The sequence below is a fragment of the Mesoplodon bidens genome, assembly GCF_964165515.1.
Source record: "Mesoplodon bidens genome assembly, chromosome: 11".
Lineage (NCBI taxonomy): Eukaryota > Metazoa > Chordata > Mammalia > Artiodactyla > Ziphiidae > Mesoplodon > Mesoplodon bidens.
The window spans coordinates 62,146,667-62,161,041 of record NC_138167.1 but is presented as its reverse complement, the minus strand read 5'-3'; the positions used below and the strand labels follow the sequence as shown (position 1 = coordinate 62,161,041).

Below are 14,375 nucleotides of genomic sequence, written 5' to 3'. Positions count from 1 at the left end.
TGGATTCGTGCCCCGGTCCGGGAAGATCCCACGTGCCGCGGAGCGGCTGGGCCCGTGAGCCATGGCCTCTGGGCCTGCGCATCCGGAGCCTGTGCTCCACAACGGGAGAGGCCACAGCAGTGAGAGGGCTGCGTACCGCAAAAAAACAACAACAACAACAACAACAACAAACCTCAGAATTTATGGACCAGTAACAGTTTTAAAATACATGCAGCAAAATCTGGTAGAACCAAAGGGAAAACAGATACACGATCCTAGTGGGAAACCTCAGTACCCTTCTCTGTATAGCTGATGGAACAAGAAGACAGAAAACCAAGACTCTAGAAACACAATCAATCAAATTAACCTAACTGACATTTAAAAAACACGCACCCTAAGAACAGCAAAACAGGGCTTCCCTGGTGGCGCAGTGGTTAAGAATCCGCCTGCCACTGCAGGGGACACAGTTTCGAGCCCTGGTCTGGGAAGATCCCACATGCCACGGAGCAACTAAGCCTGTGTGCCACAACTACTGAGTCTGCGCTCTAGAGCCCGTGAGCCACAACTACTGAGCCCACGTGCCATAACTACTGAGCCCGCGTGCCGTAACTACTGAAGCCCGCACACCTAGAGCCTGTGCTCCACAACTAGAGAAGCCACTGCAATGAGAAGCCCGCACACCGCAATGAAGAGTAGCCCCTGCTCGCCACAACTAGAGAAAGCCCATGCACAGCAACAAAGACCCAACGCAGCCAAAAATAAATTTAAAAAATTTTAAAAAAATAAATTGTACGCTCAGCACTACTAGAAAATGATATTTCATTGTGTTCAAATCTATTAAAATAAAAAAAAGAACAGTGAAACATATTCTGCTCAATTAAAAAGTGGCAGAGGGCTTCCCTAGTGGCGCAGTGGTTGGGAGTCTGCCTGCCGATGCAGGGGATGCGGGTTCGTGCCCCGGTCTGGGAGGATCCCACATGCCGCGCAGCGGCTGGACCCGTGAGCCATGGCCGCTGGGCCTGCGTGTCCGGAGCCTGTGCTCCGCGGCGGGGGAGGCCACGACAGTGGGAGGCCCGTATACCGCAAAAAAAAAAAAAAAAAAGTGGCAGAGCAGGATCCCAGTCAGGTATATCTGACTTCAGAGCCCTTGTCCTCAGTCTAGCATAATCCTCAAATATGCTGCCTTTGGGGCAAGAAAATCCAGCAGATGAGGAAAGAGAAACACGTGTTTAGTGGGAGCCCAGGGGTCCATAGAATGGATCACTGTGGGCAGCTCTGGCTTCAGATCCTGACTCTGCCAGCTGGGGAGGGGTGTGGTGGGATGCGGCTGGGAGGGTCATTCTTTTATATTAGTACCCGTTTTTGAAAGTTTCCTTATGTGAATCTCTGTATCAAATGAGCACATAAGAGACTGAGGGTTAACAGCCTGTCTGAGGCAACATACTGGGTTTTCACGAAGCATCTTTTTTTTTTTTGGCCACGCTGCACGGCTTGCAAGATCTTAGTTCCCCATCCAGGGACTGAACCCGGGCCACAGCAGTGAAAGCGCCAAGTCTTAACCACTGGACCCCCAGGAATTCCCGAAGCATCTTTTTTTTTTTTTTTTAATATTTATTTATTTCGTTGCACCGAGTCTTAGTTGCGACAGGCGGGCTTCTTAGTTGAGGCTCCAGGGCTCATTAGTTGTGGCACGTGAACTCTTAGTTGCAGCATGCATGTGGGATCTAGTTCCCTGACCAGGGATCGAACCTGGGCCCCCTGCATTGGAAGTGCAGAGTCTTATCCACTGCGCCACCAGGGAAGTCCCCGAAGCATCTTTTTTGATTGATCAGGTCTCCTGGTTCTGCTCTCATGGCCAGATCTTCTCAGGCCCCTGGGCCTTCCTTTGTATGTTTCCTTCTGTCTGGAATGCCCTTCCCTCTTTTGTCCTCTGCAAGCTCCTACTCATCCCTCAAAACCCAGCTCTGAAGTTGCCCCATGTGGAGCCCTTCCCAACTCCAGATCTCCCCCATAGCACGTGCATCCTTCTGATAGAACGCTCAGACGATGCACTATCATTTTTATTATTTCTGCCTCTCTTTTGGTCACCTACTTCCTTAGGGTCCAGGCTGCATCTCTCTCTCCCTGTACAGCATCTTGGTCCTGTGTTTTCACAAAGGCGTGGTGAGGACCAGAGCCCTGTGCTTGTCACGATCTCCCATCATACCCAGGTGAAAACTGTTGCTTTCTTTTCTCTCCCCTCAGCCTCAAAGACAAAAATCAAGGTGAACTCACCCCCCTGTGCTGAGGTACACAGTGACATACCTGAGAGAGAAAGGTGAGTAAGAGCTGGCTTCAGCCAGGGGAGGTGAGGGCTGCCAGGTACACCTCCCCAGGAGGTCTCTCTGGGATCCTGAGCGCCCCACAGGTCAGGGAATTGGAGGAGCTGGAACCTGGGCAGGGAGGGTGATTGGGATGGGCAGGGCTCGGGCACAGTGGCTCCAGCCATGGGCTCTGACCCTACTGTCTGGGTTTAAATCCTGGCTCCACTGTGTGCTAGCTGTGTGGCCTCAGGTGAGTTACTTATCTTCTCTGGGCCTCTGTTTCCTCATCTGTCCAATGGGGTTAATAACAGTATCTGGTGCACGGGGTTGTCATGGGGCCTAAATGAGGGGAAGCGTGTGTGTTGCCTCTCACAGCACTAGTCTGCAAGAGGCCCACCATGAAAGGGACTCCTTTGGTATGAGAGATAAGCTTGGTTTGTAGATGCCATTGCCAGTGGGGTGGGTGCGCTCAGTGACTTGGAGGTGAGAGCCTTGTGGCTCCTCCAAGACTCCTGAGGCCAGAGCTCAGATACACAGGGCAGGTGCGTGGAGGCTGCTTTTACCCTAACAGGAGGAAGATGATTCCCTCAGAGGAATGGGCTACCAGGGAGGAGTGGCCCCCTGCAGGTGCAGGTGCAGGAGCTGCAGGGGGCGGTGCATCAGTCAGGAAGTGGGGTCCCTGGGGGTGGTTCCCAGTGTGCCCCAAGAACTGTATGTTCAAGGCATAAAAAGTTCTCTGAGACAACGGCTGTCGGGCTGGAGGGTCTGTGGTTGTCATTTGGAGCTGTCTCTCCTTTCACATTTGTTTCTACTTTTCATTTGTAGTACTGCCCGTTCTGTTATGTATTTCAGGAATGGACAAAAAGCTAGTGTGTAAACAGTTTCACAGAAACTATGAAAGGGAGTCTTCCTTTTTTTTTAACATATTAATTCCTTTATTTATTAAAAAAAATTTAACAAAACAAAAAAGCAGCCCATAGTAGGAACTCACTATATATTTGTTGGATGAATATGTGAATTAAACACGTATTCATTGGGCACTCAGCTGTATCCAGCCCGGGTCTAGGCACTGGGGTTGCCATGGTGACCGCAACACATAACCTCTGCCTTCCAGGGGGCTGTAACTGTGACAACCACAAACTCACAAGCACAGGGATGAACCGGTCATAGATGTCAGGGGAACCTGAGCTCTGATGCCTGGGCCGGAGGTCCCTATATTAGTTTCCTGTGCTGCGTAACAAATAGACACAAACTTAGGAGCTTAAAACAGCATGAATTTATTATTTCTAAAGTGTCTGGAAGTCAGAAGTCCGGGCGCACGGGGGTTGGATTTTCTGCTCAGGGTCTCACAGGGCTAAACTCAAGGTGTTGACCAGGCTGGTTCCTTTCTGGAGGCTCTGGTCAAGAACCCACTTCCTTGCTCATTCAGATCATTGACCAAATTCAGTTCTTTGTGGTTGTAGTTCCAAGATGCCTGCTTCCTTGCTGGCTGTCAGCCAGGGGCCTATTTCTGTTCCTAAAGGCCGCTTGCTTTCCTTGCCGTGTGACCCCTCCCTGGAGAAATTCCCACACCTGGAATCCCTGCCCCCATGCTGTGAATCTCTGTTGCCAGGAAGACTCCAGTCCCTTTAAAGAAGCTCACCTGATTAGGTCAGGCCCACCCTAGATAATCTCCATATCTTGAGGTCAACTGCATTGGAACTGAATTCCATCAGCAAAGTCCCTTCACTGCAGTATCTGGCTTAGTGTTTGAGTGAATACCTGGGACCCCAGGGTCTGGGAATCTGGGGGCCCTCTCAGAATTCTGCCTACTACAGTCACTCAGCAAAAAAGAGAGGGACCAGCCCCTCCCCCACCCAGGCAGAGTGCAAAGGCTGAAGGTAGGAAGGAGCATGGAGCCAACTAGAGGCTGGACGGAGGGGTTAGAGGAGCAGTGGGGCAGGAGAGCGGTCAGCAGTAGCCAGACCTGTAGGTCTGTGGTACGGGGCCACGGGCAGCTGTCCCTTGGCTGATGGGGACAGGAAGCGCTCCGTGCCGGAGCTGATGAGTTATGTGTTGGATAGCTCACTCAGCTTCAGAGTGGAAAAGAGACTGGGGACGAGGTGAGGGGCAAGCATGGGCGTCTGGGGTCCAGCACGGTCCCACAGAACTTGGAAATGTTCTATGTCTGCACTGTCCGGAGTGGTAAACACTGACCACTTGCAGCAGTCGCCCAACAGAGCACTTAATATGTGGCTTGTGTGTTGAGTGTGGGTAACTTGATTCTTCATTTAATTTAATTTCTTTTTTTTGGCTGCACCACGTGGCATGTGGGATCTTAGTTCCCCGACCAGGGATCGAACCCACTTCCCCTGCACTGGAAGGCGGAGTCTTAACCACTGGACCGCCAGGGAAGTCCCTATTTTATTTAATTTTAATTGAACAAGTTTAAATCACCATGTGCCGCTAGTAGCCACCATATTGGACAGGTCAGCTCTAGACACTCATGGGAAGAAAAGGAAGCAGCATGTTTGGGGGTGTCCTGGGGGCCAGGCTCGTGCCATGCATTATCCATCCATCTTTCCTGCAGCCCTCGGAGGCAGGGGCCCCAGGCCTTACTCGACAGATGAGGTAGCTGAGGCTCACAGAGGCTAAGTGCTTTCTCTGAGGTCACACAGCTGGCACGAGACAGCGTCAGGCAGACCCCAGCTGTCTGCCTTAAGTGTCATTCTCTTCCATGCTCCCTTTCTGGGGCCTGAAGAGGTGGAGAATCAGGTGGGATTGGGGAATATGGAAGGTTTGATTTAAGAGGAATAAATACAGGTAGGGGTGGAGGATAGTGGGGGGAAGATGAGCCAGGCTGGAGAGCCTTTCCTGCCAGCCACAGCGGGGTGATGCGCCGGCAGGGGGAGTCACGGGACATTCTAGAAACTTCAGGTGCTGGGCCCTGTGAGATGCCTGGAGGCTCTCCCCCTGCAGGAATCCACACCGAGGGCCTGTTCTGGAGATTGGCCAGTGTCCAGACCGTCTGCGAGATCCAGCGGCTCTACAACCAAGGTGAATGGGCTCCCCCAAGACCCCCACTCTGAGCCTCCTGCCCGGCCAGCCACACAGCCCTCGGGCGCCTCAGAGCCCCGTCACCCCCCAACCCCAGAATAGCCCAGGGCCGGGGCCAGCTGTCCAGATGAGTCCTGTGCCCGGACCCCCAGACTCCCGTCTCAGCCCTGTGTGCCAGGTACTGGGGACAGTGGAAGCCAGGCCCTGACCTCAGAGCGCCAGGCCCTGACCTCAGAGCGCTCTCGTCCCAGGCGGGGCTAAGCCACAGGGCAGAGAATCAATAGTGTCCCCCAGCCTCCGCCGGACACCCTGGAGAGGCAGGGGAGGGTGGGCGACACCCTATTTCCAGGACAGGACAGCTGTGTCCCAGTGTCAGGCTCTTCCCCTCAGGAGGTTTAAAGCCATTTCGTGGCAGAGCCTGTTTTAAAGCAGGAATCCCCTGCCCAGAGTCAGAACTCAGACGTCTGATGTTCTGTGTCTAGGGAAGCCTGTGAACTTTGACGACTATGGCGACATCTACATCCCTGCTGTGATCCTGAAGACCTTCCTGTGGGAGCTGCCCCAGCCTCTGCTGACCTTCGAGGCCTACGAGCAGATTCTCGGGATCACCAGTCCGTAACCGACGGGGGTGCCGGCAGAGGACCAGGCGGGGCGGGCGCTGGCACTGCGGGCCAGGAGAGGGGCTGTCCCCACCTGCACCCCTGCTGGCCTCAGCCAGGCCACCACTGTCCGTGGTCAGGGGACAGGGGACAGGGGTCAGGGGTTGTCAGCTGCTGCTGGGCCGAGAGGCGGGGTCTCGGAGGGCATCTCTAGATTTGGGGCACGTCTCCCTGGTCATAGTGCCTCCCCCAGTGCTGCTCTGGGGGGACTCCCACCTCCAGCACCTCAGCTTCTTCATCTAAAAGGGGGTAGCCACCCACCTGCTGTTACAGAAAAAGCCATTCCTGACCCTTGTGAAAGCACAGTGAGGCAGCCCTTATCTGGGGCGGGGGGGATTGTGAGAGGCGTAGGGACCACTGCAGTGGGGTTTGGCAGTGGGGAGACAGTGTGGGCTCAACTCCAAATACAACAAGCAGGAGGAAGGGTTTACAGCCAAGGAGCAGGTGAGGGGGGGCGGGAGGCGGGGTGGCCTATGAATGGAAAATTACTGAGAGGCAACATCAGGGGTGGGGGATGGATTCTGGCTAAACTGATCCAACAGGATTCTTTTTTTTTTTTTTTTTTTCTGTACGCGGGCCTCTCACTGCTGTGGCCTCTCCTGTTGCGGAGCACAGGCTCCGGACGCGCAGGCTCAGCGGCCCTGGCTCACGGGCCTAGCCGCTCTGCGGCATGTGGGATCCTCCCAGACCGGGGCACGAACCCATGTCCCCTGCATCGGCAGAAGGACTCTCAACCACTGCGCCACCAGGGAAGCCCCCAACAGGATTCTTGCTCCAGGCAGGCCAGGTGGTCCAACATCCGCTGAGGGATGGGGGATGGGGGGGATGAGGACCCAATCAGATATCAAGGGTGATCAGGGTTCTTGTTAAACTAACTTAGGGTTCTTGGTCAAGTTGGACAATGCAGAGATAAACACAGAAGCCCAAAAGTTGAGGGCTTGTTAAAAAAAGAACTCAGAAGAGCCTGACTAGAGTTCTCCCCAAATTGGTAGAGAACACCAACGAGATGTGATGCAAGCTGCAGCTCTAGGGCGTGGAGATGCAGATGCTCTGGGGTAGATCAGGTACACACTTGGCCGTGGCACTGATCACTCCTAACAGCCCAGTAATGGCGCATCAGAGATGCTGGAGGATGCTAGGAAAGCAATGTAATCAAACATAGTCGCTTTCAAACAGGGCGACCTCTGGCCCCAGTGTTCTCCCAAAACTGGGTTTGCTTCTTGGTGGGTGTCGAGCCAGAAGACATAACCAAGGTCCCCACCACCACATACACACACACACTAAGAGACTAAGCACTAGCATTGTTTCTAACAGCTCAAGGTTGCACCCCTAGGATGGTGACTCCAACCCAAATAAGTTCCTACCCAAGGAAGTACTTTTCATTCCAGCCAAAACCTGGTAATAGGCAGAGATGCCCGACCCCGTCTTAGAGGAGTTACTTTAGAAAGTTTGCAGTTATGAGTTCGTTCTTTCCTTTTCATTTGCATCTCTACTCATTCTTTCTAATAGCTGCCTAGCATTCCATCAGCTTTATTATTCTGAAGCATACAGACCCTGCCTTCTGGGCTGCCACCTGACAACTCAACCTGGCTGAATCGTGACTCAGGCATAGGGTTGCCAGATTCAGCCGTTAAAAAATACAGGAGGCCCAGTTAAATGTGAATTTCAGAAACAACAAATCCCTTTTTAGTATAAGTATGTTCCAAATATTGCACGGGACATACCTATACTAAAAAATATTTGCTGTTTATCTGAAATTCACATTTAACTGGATGTCCTCTGTTTTATCTGGCAAACCTGCTCATGTGGGGTGCGTGGTTCCTTGAAGTGATGGAAAAACAAATCCTTGCAGGGCACGCTTTGGAGGAAATGGACTTTCCAGGTGGCTTGTGGTGTCCAGGGAAAAAGGAAACTGCTACAGGGACCATCGCCCAATGTATAACAAGGTTAAGAACACCGGCTCAGGGGCTTCCCTGGTGGCGCAGTGGTTGAGAGTCCGCCTGCCGATGCAGGGGACACGGGTTCGTGCCCCGTTCTGGGAAGATCCCACGTGCCGCAGAGCGGCTAGGCCCGTGAGCCATGGCCGCTGAGTCTGTGCATCTGGAGCCTGTGCTCCGCAACAGGAGAGGCCAGAACAGTGAGAGGCCCGCGTACTGCAAAAAAAAAAAAAAAAAAAAAAAAAAAGAACACCGGCTCAGAGCTGAACAGATTTGGACTCAAGTCTGGGCTTCATCACACATTAGCTGTGTGACCTTGGGCAAGTCACTTAACCTCTCTGAGCTCACCGCCCTCATCTATATAAAATTGGGACTGCTTTGAGGATTAAATGGGCATAAAATGCTTGGCACGGTTCCTGGCACACAGTAAGTGCTTTGTACGTGGTGGCTTTGCGACAGTGAGCTGGTCCTTCCTGCTCACCAGTGAGTGCTCTTTTTCAAAGGAACCATAGTGAGGGCTGGAGGTGGACATTACACCAGTATCTACTCTGGGACCACAGTTCTTAGAAAGATGTTGAGGCTGGAAAGCAACTAGATCCAGGGCAACTAGATGGAAGCCAGCAAGGGGCTTCCCTGGTGGCACAGTGGTTGAGAGTCCGCCTGCCGACGCAGGGGACACGGGTTCGTGCCCTGGTCCGGGAGGATCCCACATGCCACGGAGCGGCTGGGCCCGTGAGCCTATGGCCGCTGGACCTGCGCGTCCGGAGCCTGTGCTCCGCAACGGGAGAGGTCACAAGAGTGAGAGGCCTGCGTACAACAAAAAAAAAAAAAAAAAAAAAAGCCAGCAAGAATGTTCACAGCAGGGAATTCTGTGTCTTTCAGCAGCGGCTGGGTCTGTAAAGCCCAAGGTTTAGTGGGAGGAAGTTGGTATGCTGGAGGACTGAGGTGTGAGTGTGTGTACATGTGTGTACGTGTGTGTCTACAGCAGGAGCTCAGTGGATGTGTGTTGATTGGCGCGTTTGGACTTGCAGTTTATGGAGCTCAGTGAGGGTTAGAGTTGTGGCAGCACTGGGGGCGCTCAGTCTGCTCACTTACATCCAGGCCCTGGTCGGGGTAGGGCCCTGAGCTGTGAATCTAAGCAGGTTGAGTTAGTCTAGAGCAGGGTCAGCATGCTTTCGCTCTAAAGAGCCCAATAGTAAATAGTTTAGGCTGTGTGCACCGGACTCAACTGTCATGCAAAGCAGCCATTCATTCATGCATGAATGAATGGGTGTGGGTCTAGGCCAATGAGGCTTTACTGACAGAAGTAGGCCATGGCCCTCGCCTGTAGTTTGCCTAGACCATCCCACGCATAAGGTGATCTGGCTCCCTGGGCTGTCTGCGGGGAGGCCGTGACAGTGCCCGGGGCAGAGACTGGAGCGGAGCTCAGAGAAGGGGACGTTTGCTGAGAACAGCCACGTGGCCGGGAAGGAAGTGGGATCCCCAGGCCCAGCCAAGGGACAGTCTGTTCCCCGCCCCACACCCCCGCCCGCCCTCGGAGGGACGCAGGAAGAGGGGGCTCAGGAAGGACCCTCATGCCGTGACAGGTGTGGAGAGCAGCCTACGAGTGACCCACTGCCACCCGATTCTGCAGAGCCTTCCAGAACACAGCTACGCCGACCTCAGCTACTTCATGGGCTTCCTGCACGAGGTAAGTGGGCCGAGCCAGCCCCAGCGGTTCCCGAACAGACCAACATCTGGTTCCCACCCTCTCTCGGCCTCGGAGCCCCACCCTGGCCCCAGAGGACCTCATCCAAGGCATGACCAGGCAACAGCTCCTCTGAGAAACCCTCCTGGCCTCCGGGGAGGTCACCTGTGCCATGCCTGCTGCTCCGGGGCCAGCTGCCCTCAGGCGATGCCAGACCCCCTCTAGAGGGTTCCTCTGCTCTCACACCAGCTCCTGCCTGGGCTGAGTGTCGGGGGGACGTGCCCGGGGCCAGGGATGCTCAGGAGCGTCTCGCTACCTGTGTGTGGCCTGAGCTGGACGTGCCTGTGAAGCTTCATGAGCGTCCTAGGGCTGCCGTAGCAAGTGCCACATACTGAGGAGGCTTAAGACTATAGAAATGTGTACTCTCATGGTCCTGGAGGCCAGAGATCCTAGAATCAAGGTGTCGCAGGGCCGCCCTCCCTCCGAAGGCTCCAGGGGAAGGTCCTTCCTGCCTCTTCTGCTCCTGGTGGCTGCAGGCACTCCATAGCTCGTGGCTGCATCCCTCCGGCCCCGTCTTCCCCGGCCTCCTCCTGTGTGTCTCTGTCTCCCTCTCTTTTCTCTGATAAGGCTGCTTGTCATTGGATTTAGGGCCCACCTGGGTCATCTGGGGTGATCTCGTCTTGATATCCTTAACTACATCTGCAAAGACCCTTTTTCCAGTAAGGTCATCTTCACAGATTCTGGGCAGACTTACCTTTTGCAGGGCTGCCATTCAACCCCTTGCCCTAGGATAAGAAAATGACAGGGAGAGAAGCTCCTTTCCTGGCTCTGGGTCTGAGCTCTCCTGGGACAGAGAACAGCAGCCTGTGAGGCCAATAGGGGGAGCATCCACAACCCCAAATGGGTGATCCCCCCTCGCCCCCAGACCCACGTCCTCCATTGTATAACTGCTTCTTGATCCCCTCACCTCTCCGGGCCCTTTGTGGGTGGGGAGTGGATGCAGTTGTGAACGAGGCAGGGCCTGGCTGTGTGGGTCCCGGCTGGGGACCAGAGCTTCTGAGCATCTGCAGTGCAGCAACGTCACGGGGGAGGCTTGTCCAGGGTCTTCAGGACCCGTGCAGGAACCCTGTTCTGAGGCAAGCGGCCTGAGGATGTGATGACCAGTGAGGGCAGAGGGGACCTCCGGGCCGTGTCACAGGCTGGAGCCCGTACCCTAGCACAACCTCTTGGGGTTTTTTTTGTTTTTTGGTTTTTTTTACTTTAAGACTTTTTTTTTTTTTTTTTTACATCTTTATTGGAGTATAATTGCTTTACAATGGTGTGTTAGTTTCTGCTTTATAACAAAGTGGATCAGTTATACATATACATCTGTTCCCATATCTCTTCCCTCTTGCGTCTCCCTCCCACCCTCCCTATCCCACTCCTCTAGGTGGTCACAGAGCACCGAGCTGATCTCCCTGTGCTATGTGGCTGCTTCCCACTAGCTATCTACCTTACGTTTGGTAGTGTATATATGTCCATGCCTCTCTCTCGCTTTGTCACAGCTTACCCTTTCCCCTCCCCATATCCTCCAGTCCATTCTCTAGTAGGTCTGTGTCTTTATTCCTGTCTTACCCCTAGGTTCTTCATGATATATTTTTTTCTTAAATTCCATATATATGTGTTAGCATACGGTATTTATGGACGGGGGGAATGAAGCAGTTTATTTTAAACCCAAGAGGTGAGTCAGAAGTCACCTCTTGGTTTTAAAATAAACTGCTTCATTCCCCCCCTCCATCACTTGACTTCATTTCTCAGAGGTCAGCAACTCAAAGTTTCCCTCCCAAGCCTCTTCTTTTTTTCCTCCTCCGTTTTCCTGACTTGGAGACGGCGTTGCTTCTCTGGCCTCCTGCACAGCACTGCCGTTCCTCCGTCTGGTGGCGCCCGGCGTGGCGGGGTGTTGGCCCTGGTGCACACCTGCGAGGGGCGTGGGGGCTCTGCTGTCTCGCTGAGGCAGGGCTTGCACATGTCTGGTCACCATTCCTGGAACCGTGGGGGGTCACCTGCTTGTGCCTCTCCCCCAGCGCCCCCCCTCCATTTCCGCCCTCCCCTGACACCTGTGGCTTAGGATTCTCAGAGGTCCTGGGACCTGGGAGCCGAGAAGAGACCAGGCTTTGCCCTCAGATGAGCCTGTGTGTCCCCCAGGCCACTGACTGGCTGTGTGACCTTGGGCAAGTCTCCTGCACCTTCAGGGCCTCAGCTTCCTCATCTATAAAATGGGCTTGGAGCGCCCCACTTCCTGTGCTTGCTCTAAGTGTTGGCTGAGATGGCTGGGAAGCCCCTTCGGGGGGGGCAAGCTCCTTACACCCTCTCATCAGCCTTCCCAGAACCCCTGTGTGCCAGCTGGTCTGGACTGTGCCAAACTCACCGGCCCGAGCATGGAGGTCAGAGAGGCCATTGCCTGGGTGACACCAGAGCCTGTGCTTGCACCTACTATGCTAGAGCCCCACCTCCTGAGTCCTCTGGAGTGGAAGAGGAGACTTGCGGGGTAGGGGGGTGCTGCGGAGAATTGGGAAGGAGATCCCAGAAGGTCAGAGCCAGAGGGCCCCTCGAGACATCAAGGCCGATCCCTTCCTTTTACAGACAGGAGACTGAGGCTGGGACGGGGAGGGGGCTGCACAGGGTCACAGCAGTGGCTAGTGGCTCCCAGAACTTTTCGCACCGCCCAGAACCCATGTTCGCGCCCCTTGTCTCACCTGTGTTCTCGCCCAGGTGTCCCAGGAGTGCATTTTTAACAAAATGAGCAGCTCCCACCTGGCCTGTGTCTTCGGGCTGAATCTGATCTGGACATCCCAGGGGGCAGCCTCGTTGAGTGCCCTCGTGTCCCTCAACCTGTTCACTGAACTGCTGATCGAGTACTATGGGAAGGTCTTCAGCGGCCAGGAGGTGCGCGGGGCCCAGGTGGGCGAGCTGGGCAGTCCCTGCGCCAGGGGCTCTGCCCCAGATGAACGCCCCAGAGACAGACCCACCACGGGCCTTGCCAGGCCCCCCATGCCTCAGCGTCCCCTGACCGCGGCCGGGAGACTCCTCTAAGGCTGGAAATGTCAATCGAAGTCTATCCATCTGTGTTTTGTAAACTTGCCTTTAAATGAACTTCTTGTGAACCTTCTAGTGAAAATTCCATGGTTCTGATTCTTCAGCCCTTCTCCCTTGTTTGTAACTGCGAGCTGGGATAAGATGATGGATCTGGTAGGATCGTGACTCGACGTGACTCCACTGGAAACGGGAATTTATTGGTTGGGGCTGGGACCAAGTGTCTCCTGCTGCCGTGATGCCGTGTGACAAACCACGCCGACCCAGTGACTTAACACAGCAGCTGTTTGTTATTGCCTGCGAGTCGGTGGGTCAGCCGGGCAGCTCTGGTCTGTTGGGACTTGCTCAGCGTTGGGCTGGAGGTCAGCTGGGGAGACTCTGCTCTCCTGCAGGTATCACATTTCCCTTTAGTCGGCTGAATGGGACACGTTCCCAAGACGTGAGCCGAGGTCCAAGCACAAGCACTAGTGCAGCGGCTTTCGTGCTTGGGCGGAGTCACTTGTGCTCACACCCTGTTGGCTAGAGCCGGTCTCATGGCCAAGGCCAGGGTCACAGCAGAAGGGCAAAGGGTGTGGATACCAGGAGGTAGAGAACTGGTGCCATGCCCTGCGGTCTCAGACAGGCTGGCCCCTCAGCATTGCAAGATGGGTCCTGTGTTTCCAGCCCCAGATACAGTGAGGAACGGTGAGAAGTCGCGGTTCCACATTCCCAGCAAAAAGCCCACAGCTCCCTGATTGGCCAAGCTGAGGTCACACCTTGGATGGATGCTGTGTCCGGGGCATGCACTGGCTGCCTGGCCTGAGTCACGTGCCCCATGCAGACCTGGCAGGGAAGGAGGGCTGGTGCCCTGATGGGTCAGTGTGCTTGGGTCACAATAACAAGTACCACAGACTGGGGCTTAAACAACAGTCACTTGTTTTCTCACAGTTGTGGAGGCTGGAAGTCCAAGGTCAGGGTGCCAGCAGGCTCGGGTTCTGGTGAGAGCTCTCTCCCTGGCCTGCAGATGGCCCCCTTCTCACTGTGTCCTCAGGCGGCTCTCTGGTGTCTCTTCTTACAAGGACACTAATCCTATCGGATCAGGGCCCCACACTCATGGCCTTATTTAACCTTAACTACTTCTGTAAAGTCCCCATCTCCAAATATAGCCACACTGGGGGTTAGGGCTTCAGCATATGGATTTGGGGAGGACACAGACATTCAGGCCACGACACTGACTAATAACACCCCAGTGACCTCATGCCACTGTCCACAGAGGGTCCGCCATGTGTCAGGCACCGCCAGCCCACCATGCTCTTGCTGCAAGGAGGAGACGGCTGCCAGGGAGCAAAGGACAGGTGTCCACTGCAGATATCCCGTCAGCCTGTCCGTGCCTGGGATGGGGTGTTGATGCCCAGCTGAGCAGTGACCCCGGGTGTCCATGTGGACCCTTGGGGTCGCCCAGGGCTCCACCCTGGAACCTGGAGGGTGTGGGCACCTTGTTCACCTCCTGCCTCTTCTCACCTCCACGTTCACTCCACTCCCTGACCTGTGGAGTGCAGTCCTCTGCCCTGCCTGTCCTCACTGTCTTTAAGGGAGAGGACATGTGCACAGTGAACCGTCTCCCAGTGCCTGGCAGTGAATGGGTGACACCTCGTGCCGAGGACCGGGCAGACCCGGGCAGGGGAGCATCTGCGTGTTTCTCTGATGCAGATTCCGTGCCGCA

At 54.7% G+C, this 14,375-nt stretch overlaps 1 protein-coding gene across 1 annotated transcript in view; it reads left to right on the top strand.

Moving 5' to 3' along the window:
* The window catches only part of LOC308625748 (rho GTPase-activating protein 8-like), a gene marked incomplete at its 3' end in the record, with an annotated part of 64,418 nt that extends 51,745 nt beyond the window's left edge, over positions 1–12,673 (top strand). The window contains 6 exon segments of the mRNA XM_081250237.1: positions 2,224–2,249; positions 2,252–2,296; positions 5,241–5,318; positions 5,801–5,929; positions 9,501–9,604; positions 12,353–12,673. Of these exon segments, the coding sequence (XP_081106363.1) occupies positions 2,224–2,249; positions 2,252–2,296; positions 5,241–5,318; positions 5,801–5,929; positions 9,501–9,604; positions 12,353–12,673 (703 nt within the window).
* Positions 12,674–14,375: the final 1,702 nt, after the last annotated feature.